The sequence below is a fragment of the Bufo gargarizans genome, chromosome 6 (genome assembly GCF_014858855.1).
Source record: "Bufo gargarizans isolate SCDJY-AF-19 chromosome 6, ASM1485885v1, whole genome shotgun sequence".
Taxonomy (NCBI): domain Eukaryota; kingdom Metazoa; phylum Chordata; class Amphibia; order Anura; family Bufonidae; genus Bufo; species Bufo gargarizans.
The window spans coordinates 313,724,251-313,741,959 of NC_058085.1; the positions used below are offsets into that span (position 1 = coordinate 313,724,251).

Sequence of the window (17,709 nt, forward strand, 5' to 3'; positions counted from 1 at the left end):
CTCCCAACGATCAACTGTTTGAAGATGCCACAACCTCTTCCTAGGCCGGTGACATCACATTCATTGGTCATGTGGTCTATGTGCAACTCAGTGTAGTTCAAATAAATGGGCCTGGGCTGCAATACCAAGAACAGCCACTATACCATGTACAGTGCTGTGCTTGAGGCTGCAGCTCTCACCAGAGTGCCATGGCCTCTACAAACAGCTCATAAGTGGCGGTGGCAGGAGTTGGACCCCTGGAAAACCATTTTAATGATGCAGCTTTACCATGGTCCTGTTGGGAGTTCCATACTTCCAGATTTGGTATGTACTTGAAAACTACCCCACTTTAAGTGAATTTCTGTGGAGTTTCTTTTTCTCGCAGTCTGGTAAACATCGCTGTAGTCTTGACTAATATTATTGCATTTTCTGTTTCAAAGTCTCTGTCAGCGTGCCCTTGACTTTGTATCTCCATTTGGGCCTTTTTCTTGGAGCTGTAGATAATGTGAATCTGGTGGTTCTGCAATAACCTGTCTCACAGTGTGACAGGTATTCATCTTATTACGTATACAGCAGCATGTTATGTTAGCTGATGCGCGTGTAGACATACAGTACAGACCAAAAGTTTGGACACACCTTCTCATTTAAAGAGTTTTCTTTATTTTCATGACTATGAAAATTGTAGATTCACACTGAAGGCATCAAAACTATGAATTAACACACGTGGAATTATATACATAACAAAAAAGTGTGAAACAACTGAAAATATGTCATATTCTAGGTTCTTCTAAGTATCCACCTTTTTGCTTTGATTACTGCTTTGCACACTCTTGGCATTCTCTTGATGAGCTTTAAGAGGTAGTCACCTGAAATGGTTTTCACTTCACAGGTGTGCCCTGTCAGGTTTAATAAGTGGGATTTCTTGCCTTATAAATGGGTTTGGGACCATCAGTTGCGTTGTGGAGAAGTCAGGTGGATACACAGCTGATAGTCCTACTGAATAGACTGTTAGAATTTGTATTATGGCAAGAAAAAAAGCAGCTAAGTAAAGAAAAATGAGTGGCCATCATTACTTTAGGAAATGAAGGTCAGTCAGTCCGAAAAATTGGGAAAACTTTGAAAGTGTCCCCAAGTGCAGTCACAAAAACCATCAAGCGCTACAAAGAAAATGGCTCACATGCGGACCGCCCCAGGAAAGGAAGACTAAGAGTCACCTCTGCTGCGGAGGATAAGTTTATCCGAGTCACCAGCCTCAGAAATCGCAGGTTAACAGCAGCTCAGATTAGAGACCAGGTCAATGCCACACAGAGTTCTAGCAGCTGACACATCTCTAGAACAACTGTTAAGAGGAGACTGTGTGAATCAGGCCTTCATGGTAGAATACCTGCTAGGAAACCACTGCTAAGGACAGGCAACAAGCAGAAGATACTTGTTTGGGCTAAAGAACACAAGGAATGGACATTAGACCAGTGGAAATCTGTGCTTTGGTCTGATGAGTCCAACCACAGTGTCTTTGTGCGACGCAGAAAAGGTGAACGGATGGACTCTACATGCCTGGTTCCCACCGTGAAGCATGGAGGAGGAGGTGTGATGGTGTGGGGGTGCTTTGCTGGTGACACTGTTGGGGATTTATTCAAAATTGCAGGCATACTGAACCAGCATGGCTACCACAGCATCTTGCAGCGGCATGCTATTCCATCCGGTTTGCGTTTAGTTGGACCATCATTTATTTTTCAACAGGACAATGACCCCAAACACACCTCCAGGCTGTGTAAGGGCTATTTGACCATGAAGGAGAGTGATGGGGTGCTGCGCCAGATGACCTGGCCTCCACAGTCACCGGACCTGAACCCAATCGAGATGGTTTGGGGTGAGCTGGACCGCAGAGTGAAGGCAAAAGTGCCAACAAGTGCTAAGCATCTCTGGGAACTCCTTTAAGACTATTGAAAGACTATTTCAGGTGACTACCTCTTGAAGCTCATCAAGAGAATGCCAAGAGTGTGCAAAGCAGTAATCAAAGCAAAAGGTGGCTACCTTGAACCTAGAATATGACATATTTTCAGTTGTTTCACACTTTTTTGTTATGTATATAATTCCACATGTGTTAATTCATAGTTTTGATGCCTTCAGTGTGAATCTACAATTTTCATAGTCATGAAAATAAAGAAAACTCTTTGAATGGGAAGGTGTGTCCAAACTTTTGGTCTGTACTGTACATTTCATACACCCTTTTTAAGGCACAATACCTCATTAGTTTTTATAATGCTTTGCATCCATGAACTACCATCAGATAAATTACTATGACACTTGGTGATCTGAACGCACTTTGTGGTTAAAATCAAATATACCAATGAGGCAGAATGTCTCCTATGGGGCCCTTGCAGGTCCCTTATTTCCAGATGAACTAGGTAACTTGTTAACAAACCTGAGGGTAGGGAATTGGCCAGAAGGTCATAGAAATGTGTGGAGAGGAAAACAAACCTCAGGACATTCTGTCCTGGGTGACAAAACTTGGCTGCAAAACAGAAGCCAAAAATATAATCTTTACTACGAGCTCCTCTCTATTTCATGTTTGAGGAAATGGTTCGTTATACTGGAGGAACAGAGCCTGAAATTTAAAGAGATCTTAACCAAATTGAACCCCCCAAACACTGTAAAAATATTATTTTGAAATCCTATCACATACAAACCTAAATCTGGCTGAACACCAGAGACATTTTCATCAATTGTCAAATTAGTGTAAAGAGGAATGTGCTCTGAACCCAAACGGCTGCAAGCAACGGCATAGATATCAAAAAGGTCTTTGAGGTCTTTGCGGCTTCGTACACTGAAAACACAGAAAATTTGGATTAAAATTGTAAGCTTCTCATTGCCCTCACTGCATTCATCACAAGCGCTGTCTGCAATCTTACCTGAAGGATTTGAAAAGTTCTACAAACTCAACGAAATTCATGTTGCTATCCGAAACCATAAATGATTGAAAGCCTTTCATCCCACCCTTGACACGTCCATGCCAACTAGAACTGCTCCATGTGCTGAAAAAGAATGATGTTCAGTTTACTGCAAAGTGCACCAGTTTGTGCATTTAAACATTTTTCCAGTAAATTAAAACACTTTAATGAAGTTTAATTCCTTGATTTATGACTTAAAGTATACAACTCAATGGGGCTTTTGGCAGAAGCATTAAACAGACACAAGGTAAAACTATTTACTGCCAAGAAGGGGCTTAAATAAAAATCCCATGATGATTTTTACAGCTCTTGAAGAAATGCAAGAGATTTACGACCAATGAGCTAGGAAAGTCCATTTCATATCATAAATATGAACACTATATAAAATATAACGCAGTTATTTCCATCATTCTGCTGCAAAAGGGTGAATCAAGGTGAATAAACCTACGCGGATGGGGGCTTGATGGAGCTGGACAAGATGGGTGAAGATGCAGGCCTGATAGGTATAGGTGTTGTGGACCCAGGGTTTAAATTCGGAGATCCAGAAGCAGACACCGAGTGAGCTCTTCTTGACGGAAGAGTGTGAGACGAGTGAAAAGCGGCTACGGTATTCTGATCTGTCAATAAAATAAGTCAAGAGAATGTGGAATCATTCCTTAAATGAAATCTGTATCACATAAATCAGTGGTGCCCAACCATTTTTCATCTGAGGGCCACACTAGACTTGGTATAAATTTCGCGGGCCAGAACCAGGTAGCTTTGCCAGAAAAAAAAAGCAAACACTGTGAGGGGCCACGTGTGAGCATTACTAAAATACATAATACGTAGGCGTTCAAATCTGCGTTTGGAGCCCCTGTTGCAGATTCTGTCGAAAGACCAGACAAAAAAGCCTTGTATGCAGCACTTTTGTGTCCGGTAAAAAGACAGAATCCTGAACGGAAACTGAACGGATTCCATCATAGTCGGTGAAGTCTGTTCAGCTTCCTCCCTGTGGGGGTGACAGGAGGAGGGGGGAGCAGGGTCACCGGGGACCAGTCACATGAGACCATGCTCCTTACCTCTCCTGCGGCCCTGTCATGTTGCCCAAGGTCCTCGACAGCGTGTTCCGCTCTACTTACTACAGCCACCATGGGACCATGGGAGCCGGTGCCCTCCTCCTTCCAGCTCCCGCCGGCTTCCCCTGCCTGACCCGACTTGTATTGCTCTGGCGCGCTCATACCAACCAATAACAAAGCTCCTTGCTGTAAGGAGCTTTGTTATTGGTTATTTGGGGCACAGGGAGCATCGCTGCGCTGCCTGTGCCGTTCACAGCGCTCACTGCGCGGATAAATGTGGGGAAAAAGTCTAAGGCTTATTGGTACGCATTAGGCCCCTTTTACACAGACGAGTTTTCCGCGCGGGTGCGATGCGTGAGGTAAACGCATTGCACCCACACTGAATCCGGACCCATTCATTTCTATGGGGCTGTGCACATAAGCGGTGATTTTCATGCATCACTTGTGCGTTGCGTGAAAATCACAGCATGCTCCTCTTTGTGTGTTTTCCACGAAAAACGCAGGCCCCATAGAAGTGAAAGGGGCTGCGTGAAAATCGCAAGCATCCTCAAGCAAGTGCGGATGCGGTGCTATTTTCACACATGGTTGCTAGGAGACGATCGGGATGGGGACCCGATCTTTATTATTTTCCCTTATAACATGGTTATAAGGGAAAATAATAGCATTCTTAATACAGAGTGCATAGTACATAAGGGCTGGAGGGGTTAAAAAATATAAATTTTATTCACCTTAATCCACTTGCTCGCGCAGCCCGGCTTCTCTTCTGTCTTCATCTTTGCTGTGCACAAGAAAAGGACCTGTGGTGACGGCAATGCGGTCATCACATGGTCCGTCACATGATCCATCACCATGGTGATGGATCATGTGATGGACCATGTAATGAGTGCAGTGACGTCATCAAAGGTCCTATTCCTCAAAGAAGAACAGAAGAGATGCCGGCTGCGCGAGCAAATGGATTAAGGTGAGTTAAATTAGTTTTATTTATTTTTAACCCGACCAGCCCTATTGTACTCTGCATTATGTATTAAGAATGCTATTATTTTCCATTATAACCATGTTATAAGGGAAAATAATAAAATCTACACAACACCTAACCCAAACCCGAACTTCTGTGAAGAAGTCCAGGTTCGGGTCTGGGTACCAAACATGCCGATTTTTCTCACGCAGGTGCAAAACGCATTACAATGTTTCGCAATCACGTGGGAAAATTGCGCATTTTCCCGCAAACACACCCACATCTTATCCGGACCAAAAACATGACGCCCGTGTGAAAGTGGCCTTAGACTTTTTCCAGGGAGTCCCACGGGCTGCAAGACACAGCGGGCCGTAGGTTGGGCATCACTAACATACAGTGCTGCCCATAATTATTCATAGACACTGGCAAATTTTGACTTAAAGTTACTTTTATTCAATCAGCAAGTAATTTTTTTGACGGGAAATGACATAGGTGTCTCCCAAAAGATAATAAGATGATGTACAAGAGGCATTAGTGTGGAAAAAAAAAAAACATTTCTCAGCTTTTATTTACATTTGAGCAAAAAGTGTCCAGTCCAAAATTATTCATACCCTTCTCAATAATCAATAGAAAAGCCTTTATTGGCTATTACAGCAATCAAACGCTTCCTATAATTGCAGACCAGCTTTTTGTCTCCACAGGTATTTTTGCCCATTCATCTTTTGCAATGAGCTCCAAATCTTTCAGGTTGGAGGGTCTTCTTGCCATCACCCTGATCTTTAGCTCCTTCCACAGATTCTCAATTGGATTCAAGTCTGGACTCTGGCTGGGCCACTCCAAAACATTAATGTTGTTATCTGCTAACCATTTCTTCACCACTTTTGCTGTGTCATGCTGAAATGTCCACTGGTGCCCAAGGACAAGTTTCTCTGCAGACTGCCTGATGTTGTCGTTGAGAATCCTCATGTATTGCTCTTTTTTCATGGTGCCGTTTACTGTGATTAGGTTCCCTGGTCCATTGGCTTAAAAAACACCCCCAAAGCATTAGGTTCCCACCACCATGTTTGACAGTGGGGATGGTGTTCTTTGGGTTGAAGGCTTCTTCTTTTTTACGCCAAATGAAGGAAACATCATTGTGACCAAACAATTCAATTTTTGTTTCATCTGACCATAACACAGAAGACCAGAAGTCTTCTTCTTTGTCCAGATGAGCTTTTGCAAAGGCCAAGCGAGCTTTTGTGTGCCTTATCTGGAGAAGTGGAACCCAGCAGTGGGCAGTGTCCGTTGGATTGTCTGCCTTGAGACATTGCCACCAGCAGAGCCCAGATTCACCAGGATAGCCTTTGTGGTGATCCTTGGATCCCTTTTACCTCTCTAACTATCCTCCTGGCCAGCACAGGTGTCACTTTTGGCTTCCGACCACATCCTCTGAGATTTTCCACAGTGCGGAAGATCTTGTATTTTTTGCTCAAATGCAAATAAAAGCTGAGAAATGTTTTTTTCCACAATAATGCCTCTTGTACATTGTCTTATTATCTTTTGGGAGACACCTATGTCATTTCCCGTCAAAAAATTACTTGCTGGTTGAATAAAAGTAACTTTAAGTCAAAATTTGCCACGGGTATGAATAATTATGGGCAGCACTATAAATGATCCCGTATTCACCAATTACCCCACTTAGCTATATATTCAGCTATGAAAGGGGCGTAAAGTGGTAGATACTCTAGGACCCTTACAACTCTCCTTTATTCACTATAGTTCTGTGGGTGATTTACTGAAATCAGAAGTTTTGCTTCTTTTTTTTATTTGCTTTTTGGCATTGAGTGTCTCTGCTTAGTTTGCTCTAAGGCTTTACATTCAGTGTTTGGTCAGTGATTTCCATCAGTGATTTTGAGCCAAAACCAGGAGTTGCGCCTACACGGTATAAGATATAATGGAAGGATTTCCATCTCGCCTGTGTTTTTGTTCCGAGTCTGGTTTTGGATCGCAATCACTGATGGAAATCACCAACCAAAGACTGACCGTGTTATGAAGGCCTTAACCAGGACTGCCATGATATTCTTCTTCAGCGTTGTTTACAATGTGTAGAAAAAATTATATATTTCTTTGTATTTATTGTAAGGGTAATTTATGTGTTTGTTATAGTAAAGGCATGGTTTATACTTGAAAGTAAAAAATATAATAATAACTGTAGGACTCTGTTCACATTGTCATTGTGGCTTCCAGTTTTAAGTCACCAAACTGTGCATGATCCCTTGCATGAAAAAACAGCACAGCATGCAGCACTGTTTTTCCCATCAAAAATTATGGAGTCTGTCCCAAGGCTTTGACACAGATGTGAACAGAGCCTTACTCATTTGTCAGCATGATCAACCATATTAAACCAGACATGCTGCATGGTAGGTTTGATCATGCTGATTAAAACAATACGGTTATTACGTCTGTATGTTGAACCATTGCTGAGATAACTGTCTTTTTAGTAACATGCAAGTGAACTGGTTCCAGCATCAAGGAGCCGGCCAGAGCCCTTGGAGCACTGCTTTTTTAACACCCCTCCAATCTGGGCACTCCTCTTTCCCCTTGATTGAGAGAGCTAGACAATCAGTGTAAACAAAGCTAAAAAAAAAACAGCAAAAAAGCTGCACATCCAAAAAGAGCTAGACAATCATGCAAGAGGAGGGGAGAGCCCACTGATCAGAGGGGTATTACAAAAGCAGTGCTCCGGCCAGCCCCTTGGTGCTCAAACCAACTAATTTACCTTTAACTAAAAACACAGATAACTCAGCAGCAGTTCTACCTACAGACATAACAACTGCATCATTTTAATCAGCATGATCAACCCTACCAGGCAACATGCCTGGTTTAAAAGGGCTGATCATCTCACAGATGCTCTTTAAGCTCTTGAAAAAGATTAGAAAGTAGTAGTAATAGTGTGATTGTTAGTTTTTTTCCTTTTCCTCTAAAATTAATCAATATTTTCAAGTACAAAATTAAATTATTTTTCATACCTATTTTTTTGCATTATTATAATGCTCCCAAATACCACAGCTAGGACAAAAAAAGCCTAATTCAAACCTTGCTCTTCCTGCTCATCAGTTTCCGGTGGATCTGAACCACTTCTGCTTCGACTTTCTTTGCAGCTTTTACTTTTCCTTGTTGCCATCTCATCGTCCGCAGCATCCCCGCTTTCACCCTGGTAAATAATTAATAACAGCCTCAGCATCTGCCCAGCCCAAAACCAAGACCGTGGTGGATAATACGGTACTCGGGCAGCTGCATGTTAAAAATAATACATGTAATGGCTGTGTTCATACTCTGAGGATTCCTCCATGATTGCACTCCTGACAGAATCTGCTACCATTCTGACAACAATGCAGATGAATGGGATATCTTATCCCTCATTTACACACTCAAGAAAATATCTGTGCAAATTTGAATCATGTGATCACTCCCTAAATGTCTAGAGATTTTACAAAGCCAACATAGATCTAGAAAATAGATGTATTACTGCCCTGTACGCCAATGGGCACGTAAGGGAAATTGAATATAACTTTGGCTAGGTCATCAATATCAGATTGGTTTGGGGTGCAACTTTGGGTACCTCCACTGATCTGCTGTTTGAAGGGGTAGCGGCACTCGCACTTGAATGGAACAGATTGGTTGTAATGACACTTAGCCTCCTCTACAAAGGATGATTTGGAAGAGGAGGCAGTGCTCACACGAGCTCCGCTACCCCATCAACAGCTGATCGGCGGGGGTGCCTGGCGTCAGACTCTTTACGATCTGATATTAATGACCTATCCTGAGGATAGGTCATCAGTAGTGTTGATAAGGCATGCTCGGCCGAACACCAGATCAGTCCCAAATACCTGTGACATTCCCTGTAATTTTATATTAGCCGCTGATGACATCAGCAACATTATCTGCAGTATTTCTCCTGTGTAATGTGTGCGCATCCCAAAAATATCTGTGACATCCAGTGTATTTTTCCTGTAGACAGTGTCCGCTGCAGACAGTGACATTACCTGGGGTACATCTCCTGTGTAACGTTTCCACATCCCAAATACCTGTGACATTCCCTGTCATTTTTTATTAGCCGCTGGTGACATCAGAGATATTATCTGCTTTATATCTCCTGTGTGATGTTTTCACATCCTAAATACCTTTTTTAATTTTTTTGCGCATACACTTACAAATCCTACATTACTGTATTTTGTACTTGTGACATACTTTCAAGCATATATAACATTTAATATGAAGAAGGCGAGCAGTAAGGTACAGGGAAGTGACCGTGATGCTGATGGTGCACGCAGAGGCCGTGGCCCTGGGGGCGTTGAAACTGTGCCTGCTGCCAGAGCACAAGAAAAATAATCATCCATGATACCTAGCTTCATGTCCCAGTTTGCAGGGCAGCACAGGACAACGCTCTCAAAGTCAGACCAGTGCGACCAGGTGGTCTGTTCGATTGCAGCAGATAGTGCTTCCAGTCGGTTAAGCACCACCCTTTCTTCCACCAAGTCCAGTCTCAGTAGCCAAGAGTCTGGTCAACACAATCCTCACCCTGATCCTCTATAATGTTTTAGAGGGTCAGCTCACCAGCAGGCCCTCGCATGTAATATTTTAGAGGGTCAGCTCACCAGCAGGTCCTCACCTACAATCTTTTAGAGGGCCAGCTCACCTGCAGTAGTTTTAGAGGGCCAGCTCACCTGCAGCTCACCTAGTGTAGTAAATCTCTATAATAAGTACATTCAACTCTATGGATCTGCCAGAAATAGCTGAGCACAAGTTCTCAGTTGTCTCTGACAGCCACCTAGAGCAGAATGGAGTGGCGGACACACATAAATGTCTGCCACTTAATTTAAACAAGGGAATACCGGCCTCATTCTCATGACCAGCAGGCAGGGGTGCACCGCCAATGAGGCCAGATGAGGCCTCAGGCAACACCACGTAGGGGCAAGAGAGGGGCAGTGGAAGGGCCATGGGCAATCAGCGGTTTCATTGTGGCAAAGGGGAAAGGTTAAGAAATTTCAGTTTTTGCCTCAGGCAGCAGAATGGCTAGGTGCACTCCTGCCAGCAGTCTGATGCCCAATAGTCAAGCTAATACCTTATTGTGTGGATTGGGGATAAGTTGTAATAGGACAATCCTTTTAAGGGGACCATGATAAATTGCTAACAGCACTAGGTAGGGGCTGGGAGGGAGTAGGAAAACCATACCTTTGTGGAACTTCACTGTGAAGTGCTCTCTGCATTGACCAGGTCTCCTGGTTGGATGATACAGCTGCCATTCAGGGCATAGGGGAGAGTCTGTGACGCCTCTCAATGCAGAGAACGCTTCACAGTGAAGCTCTCTTGATACGGACAAGAAGAGGACAATTCTATTTTTTTGCAGGGCTGCAGAACGGATGTGCAGATGTGGACAGCACACAAGAGTGCTCTTCACATCTTTTGTGGGACCACGGTCATGTGCATGAGTCCTAATCCTGCTAACAAAGCTCCAAAAAATAAAGTATATCTGTCCTGCTCTCCCTAGCCCCTATGTAGTGCTGTCAGCCATTTAGCATGGTCAAAACTACTGATAGACTGCCTTTAAAGAAGAGGTTTCATCATTTGAGTCAAAGAAGCATTGGGTGAAGTCTCTCTCCCTAATTATACTCTCTGAGGGCAATCTATACTCAGGGGAAGATGATACATGCCGATTCCACTCTATGCCATGTGAAAACTTAAAGGGCACCTGTCAGCAGATTTGCACCTATGAAACTGGCTGACCAGTTGCATGTGCACTTAGAAGCTGAAGGCATCTGTGTTGGTGCCATGTTCACATGTGCCTGCCTTGATTAGAAAAATTATGTTTTGATATATGCAAATGAGCCTCTAGGAGCAACGGAGGCGTTGCCATTACACTTATAGGCTCTTTGCAACTGCTGCACCTTCTGCACTTTGATTGACAAGGCTAGGCAGTAAAAACATCATCATGCCTGGCCCTGTCAATCAAAATGGAGAGGGCGAGGCAGTTGCAGAGAGAGCAGAGCCTTTTAGAGTAACAGCAACGCCACTGTTGCACCTATATATTTTCATTTGCATATGTTAAAACATGATTTATTTATTTTTGCGATGCAGGCTCATGTGAACATAGGACCAACACGGATGCCGTCAGCTGCCAAGTGCACATGTAACATGTCAGCTAGTTTCCTGGGTATAATTCTGCTGACAAGATGCCTTTTAACACAATAATCAATACAAGTAAAGTCCTTACAAGTTACACTCTTGAAAACAATTGACTGTGTTTAGTGTATGAGGATGAAACAAAAAGTTCAGCCTAAAAAAGAATCTGCTGCCATATAAATAAAACTGAAATGGAAAGTTAGAAGAAAAACAGAGCACTGCAATACAGAAATACTAATAGGATGAAACAGCAGAGCATTCTACCCGCATAAGTACTTTCTTCTTCTTCTTGGCTGCATTGATCCCCAGAGTATTGTTGCGCTGCACGTTGGGTTTCTCAGTGCTTTTAGTTAGTGTTCCCGTGCTTGTGTTCTTTGCGCTCCAGCGTCTGCCTCCAAACAGCTCAATAGCTTGTGCCAACGTTGGTCCTTCAAATCTGTTATCCTCCTAAATTTATGACATTGAAATAAGAATGTGCACAATGTGTTAGAAAAGAACATGCCCGAGATAACAGCCATTTATTCGACTGCATTCCATGGGCTTCATTATCTGAGAAAGAAACAAGGGCTTCATTCTCAGCATATTGGTTTCATGGCTGAAACTGGCTATAGTGTCGATGTCGTTATTTCTTCTCCTATATGCTTCCTGATGGAAATGGCAAATTACAGACAATGCTTTATGTTGATTAGGATGCAGTAAAAATCATGGTGGCCTCCATTACCATAGGGCATGTCAAAGTGCTCTTCTTGATTTACGGTCATTTGCATGAAATAATAGAGAACTCATAAAAACATCAATTTTCTGACTTAATAAGTGAATTTTTCCTGCTACCGAAATGACCCAGAAACTAACCAGAAGAAAGACGAAAATCCCTATGGCTCCTCTGCTATGTGTAATATACATGGTTGACAGACTTAAAAAATATCCATATACTGGCCAAAAAAATAAATACATTTAAGTGCTTGCCTAAAAAACTATGTGACCAGTGGTGCATACTACAATTTGGGACAATCAATATATGGGCAAGATGGCTTTGTAGGCTCTTTCCATGTTAACCATTGGTGCTCCACACCATAGGGACTGAATCTAGTAGGTATCTGGCATCTTAGCACATAGACTTTCAATAAATGTCTTGCATCATAAATATGAAAGAAAATACACCCACTGGATGTATAAACTTGTGACGGGACGGATTTGTGTGGTTGCCATTTTCAGGGCAGGTGAACAGTCAGCAGGTGTGACACTATAGAGAGTAACATGGTAAGTTCGTACAACTGGTGGGTATATTTCCTTTCATAGTAAAGGTCCAAGACATTTATTGGAACCAGATCGTATAGTTTTGGAGCACTGTTTGGTAAGATGCTAGATTTCTACTGGCTTTGATCCTTATGATGTGGTTCACCAATGTAATATGGTAAAAGGCTACAAATCCCTTGTTTTATCCATATACAAGTTGTGTCCTTCTGGATTTTCATATGGACCCACTGATGACCACACCGTTTTTTTTTACGTGGGTGATTTATACACGTATTTATGTTATCTGAATGTGTTGTATAGTAAGTCCTCTTCGGTGAGTGTGCTCTCAGTATTTTGTAGGCTGTTTTAGATGTTAAACTCCCAAAAGTCATTCTATAAACCTTCTGTTTGGATCTCAGGACAACCGCATGGAGATAAAAAATGATCTCAAGCACACATTCTGCTCTTACGCTGTTACGCTGTTGTTGGTATCCCAGTAGGCCTTTGAAGGCCAGTATTCATGTATCTCCTGCCCATGGAAACAAACTAAGAACATAGGGAAAGATTTATCAAAGACAGGCACTTTACGCATTTTAGGGACCATTCACGCGTACGTTGAATGGGTCCGGATCCGTTTCCGCAATTATGCGGAACAAATGCTGAACCATTCATTTTTAATGGGGCCGGAAAAGATGCGGACAGCACAACTTACGGTCCGCAGCTCCGGAAAAAAACTAGAACATGTCCTATTCTTGTCCGCAGCTGCGGACAAGAATAGACATTATTTTAATTGGGGTGTCGGGCCGGTGTTTTGCGGATCCGCAAAACACTGTGGACGTGTGAATGGACCCTAAAAAGTCACAAACACAGTGTTTGCAACTTTTTCCCGCCTTCTCCTCCGCAGGGAGATGATAAATCCCCCACACTGTGTAAACCATTATGTTGCTATGCTTGGACCCTGGTTATAAAAATGTGCACTGAAGTTACAAGATCTTTAGCTGCCAACTGTTCACGTTTTTTTTTCTCTCTGAACATAAACAGAAGATTTCACAGCTAAGAATTGAAAGTGGAATGTAGTGACAAATGACCATGCAGTATGGAATTTACCAGTACAGGACTGGGATTTCACGCTACCAATGACACAATGGCTATTCATATCACCGTCTTTAGGACAAAAGTTTTTAGAATAATTCGTTGAGCTTGTCGAGGCCACGTGCACAGTTTCATGCAGAGATCATTATTTTAAGGGTAATTTATCACGATTGGCATTTCTTACTCCAGTCCTAGTAATAATTTTGGCACATTTGATGACAACATATTTTTGAAGAGGCATGCGACTTAATAATTGTGTGCGTTCTGTGCAACAGAAAGTGACTGTTTACGGTGTAATATATATATTTTCTGGTACAAGCACTGTCACATTTGTAGGACCGGTCCTCTCCCATCCACACTACTCCTACTTTTAAAAAAGGCGGCTAGTGAGGAGTAAAAGGGGGCAACTTTTCAAATTAAAAAAATCCCCCCTTTTATTTTAATTATTGCAGCTCCTGCAGAGAAAATGTAGTTTTACATGCCAGCCATTGTAAGCAAGGCTGGACACACAAAACATGGACGGGCCAGATCATCCTGGCTCTTAGATGAGGACTTCAAGTAGGGATGTCTTCCTGTGATTTTGACACGCCTCAATAGTGATTAAGGAAGCTAGAACAGAGATGCGGCATACCATTGATTTTTGTAAGTGCAAAACGGACAGGGGCCTTGAGCCGATTGAATCACAGGCAACATGAAATCCAGTTAGGTCCTCTGGTCACAAGCAAGTATGGTTTACTACAGAGCAAGGGCTCATGCACACAGCCTTTCCAGACCGTGGCCATATTGCGGCCCACATACAATGGGTCCGCAAAACACGGGCACTGGCCGTGTACACCCCGCACCACGGATACGGACCTATTCACTTGAATGGGTCCGCAATCCGGGAGATGCGGCGTGGAACGGAGGCACGGATCAGAAGCACTACAGGGCCATGAGCCCTAAGGGTCCTTTCACGTGGCCCAGAGTGCTGTGGTAACAATCACCAATCAATGATATAAAAGATCATTTGGTGGTCAATTAAAGGGCCTTTACACAGCCTAATGCAAACTGCATAGGGAAAACAACTGTTCATCACGTACACAGTTTGCATATTGTCGGCAGCACATTCCATGTTTGCACAGGGAAATTTTACTGCGACAAAACATTTTGCGGCTGTCTAAATGATCCAGCATTTGCTGATTGGTGGGGTGTTTAGACCTAAATGTTACTATGTACATTTGTTTCCCATCATTGGACTGTGTAAAAAAGCCTTTAAGCACCCCTGTTGAATTTCCTGATATGCATTAAAACGGATTGTGTCACCGTGTTATTTTAATATAATTCAGCTTGAAAAAAAAGTTTATTTTGTACTTTCTGGTGCAAAAATGCTCTACTTATAAGGTATTCTCTTAATTGTCATGGCGCCCCCTGGTGTTTACTCTGTGTAGTAACGGGCATGTCCACCTACTGAGGTGGTCGCATAGGCTCAGTTTCATCCTTCACCAACCAGCCATATCTACTGTTAGAAATTTTGAAAGTTACACGGTGAGAGCTGTAGCACACACCAGAATTTAAACAGAAAAAAACAGGAAATGACATCATTAGATCTAATGATATAATTTCCTGTTTTCCCATTTTTCAGTTTAAATTCTGGTGTGTGCCACTGCTCTGGGTCAGCCTGAAGAAGATGACAGGGCGCCGCTGAAACGCGTAGCTAGTTTACACTAAAATAAAGTGTGGTTCCATCTTAGCGCCCCGTCAATCCTACCATCTTCTTCCCCCAAACTTACCTCTGATCATTGGGACCTATTCTGGAGGACCGCGGCAGAAGGGAGCTGCTTTGATATCGCACCAGTTATTCTACACACGTTTCCCAACGTTGGTGTGCACAACCTTATCTGGTGAGTTGTGATCCCTGACACTTAGGGACCCCAAACTGCTCACACGCAGGGGGCACAGTCCTTCTCTACGCTCTTCTAGCTTTGTTAGAAAGTGACTGTCATGTATTACTTGGCGTCTCATTGTGTAACCCATTTGACTTGAATTTTACTTGCATTAAAAATATGTCAAACACAGCTAAAAGTAAAATGATAATAAACCACATAGTTTGGCCACGGCGACCTTATAGGACTCTTTCAGCGTTTTTTATTTCCATTGTTCTGCGGCACATAACTAACGGAAACTGAGCCATTAACGATAATGGGATCAGTTTGGTTCCTGTTTTCAAAAATGTTTTTTTAGGGGAGAAAAAAAGATCTGCATTCCCTTAAACATAAATGGTTACTTTAGTTATAGATGATTGATTTTGGTTATAAGCATTTCATATATAACAGCCCCCAACGGTCGTCCTATAGAAGCAGGGAAATAAACAGATTGAATTGATAAATATTTTTAAAACATTTAAAAAATCCTCTATATCAGACATATAAACTACATGCAGGAAAGTTGCACAAGCATATAACAAATAATAGAGCACAAAATGTCAAGGTTACTATATAAGGAAAAATAAAAATTTGCCAGTCAATTTTAGAACCCTGTCTAGGAACAACGTACATTTCCCCACTGGATGTTTTTATATGTCTAGGGTTGTGTTTAAGTCTTTGTGTAAAATATAAGTAGAAAACTCCAGACTTTAAGGCATTGTTATAAAATACCATTTTTTGTCTATGTAGGAATTTTGCCAAGTTATCTTTATGGAGTCGGGAATATCTGCAGCCTAAATCGAGAAAATAACTACAAAGATATCAGTAGAACATTTCGAAACAGTAAGATGTATATATTGTTCTTTCAGGATGTAAAATAACTGTAACTGCAACATACAGATGTACGTGCATTCCATTATAGTTGGTATCCAATGGTGTCCACCAATAGTGATGGACGAACATCGGCTGGGACGGTTCGCGAACGGGATCAAATGTTTGCGAACCGCAAGTTCGTGGCGGGCCCCATTCACTTTAATGGCAGGCGAACCTGAAAAACCTTCAGCTCATATTTGCAGCCACCAAATACTTAGTAGAAGTGTACAAATAGTCCCACAGCATGGACAGTGACATACTAGAGGGGGATCAATGCCAAAAATTCCAACAAAAAATATGTACCTTAATCAGGGGACATTTTTATGCATCTTAAAGGGAAATTCTCTGAAATGTGTCCTGTTGGAGCCTAGAAACTTTTTATTTTAGGCCATGGGATTATGTTGTTCCAATGTCGTCACTATCTGTAGCTGAGGTAACGCAGCAAAACCACAAACAATGCTGCACTACCCAACTGCACTATATAGAAAGTATATTATTGGTATATAACACCCCTGCTTCAAACAGTTTTTTGGGGGGAAACTGGTATATCACACCAGTAGAAATGATTTGTTCCAATAGTGTTTGTCCCTCTATATACCTGCAGTATCGCAGCCGAACCGCACACAACTGCTGCACAATACAAATGCACTATAATATACTTTCTATGTTAGAAAGTATATTATAAGTATATTACACCCCTCAGTAAGTCACACCTATCGATAGCACACCTATACCAGTCCTTAAAAGGACTTTTGTGGCCCTATTAGCTAGTGTTTGATGTCCCTAACAGCCTGTCCCTGCTCCACACAGCAACCTCTCTCTACACTGGCAAAAGACTGAATGTAAAATGGCGGCCAGATCAGGTTTATTTATAAGGTAGGGGTTATGTCCATGTGCTGAAGCGTCTCAATTGGCTGTCCTGTACCACCTGATGGATGTGTCATGGGTCAAAGTTCTTCACAATGTTAAAGAATATGGCGCCGGCGGACATCTCCATATGTTCGTATGTTCGGCAAATTGCGAACGAGAAAACTTTGCCACAAAACGACCGCTGGGCGAACCGCAAGGCCATCTCTATCCACCAATGCTGAGTTGGTTTTAGTCCCTCTTTAACCTCCTAAGGGCTCATTCAGACGGCCGTATACGTTTTTTTGCGGATTAGATGCTGACCTATTCACTTCTATGGGGCCCTTTTCTATTCCACGGTTCCGCAAAACAAATAAAACATGTCCTATACTTGTCCGTGAAATCAGGACATGACCCCATTGAAGTCTATGGGTCCACAAAAATACTGAATACAGTATTTTTGCGGACAGCATACAGCCGTCTGAATGAGCCCTAACAGTCACATTAAAATTGGAAAAACCCTCCCCCAAAAATTTTTTATCACTGATTTTTTTTATGTATGCTTGCAGCGAATCTTGTTGGCACACAACTCAACGGACACGATCGCATTTTTAACCCCTTAGTGACATAATTAATTTTAGCCTTAAGGACCAATAATA

The 17,709-nt window shown here is 42.4% G+C and overlaps 1 protein-coding gene across 1 annotated transcript in view; it reads right to left on the reverse strand.

Annotated features, from left to right (window-relative positions):
* Nucleotides 1-17,709, reverse strand: part of PLCE1 (phospholipase C epsilon 1) — a 288,266-nt gene that overhangs the window by 52,734 nt on the left and 217,823 nt on the right. Inside the window, 5 exon segments of the mRNA XM_044296488.1 lie at nucleotides 2,670-2,806; nucleotides 2,892-3,014; nucleotides 3,379-3,547; nucleotides 8,016-8,133; nucleotides 11,367-11,549. Of these exon segments, the coding sequence (XP_044152423.1) occupies nucleotides 2,670-2,806; nucleotides 2,892-3,014; nucleotides 3,379-3,547; nucleotides 8,016-8,133; nucleotides 11,367-11,549 (730 nt within the window).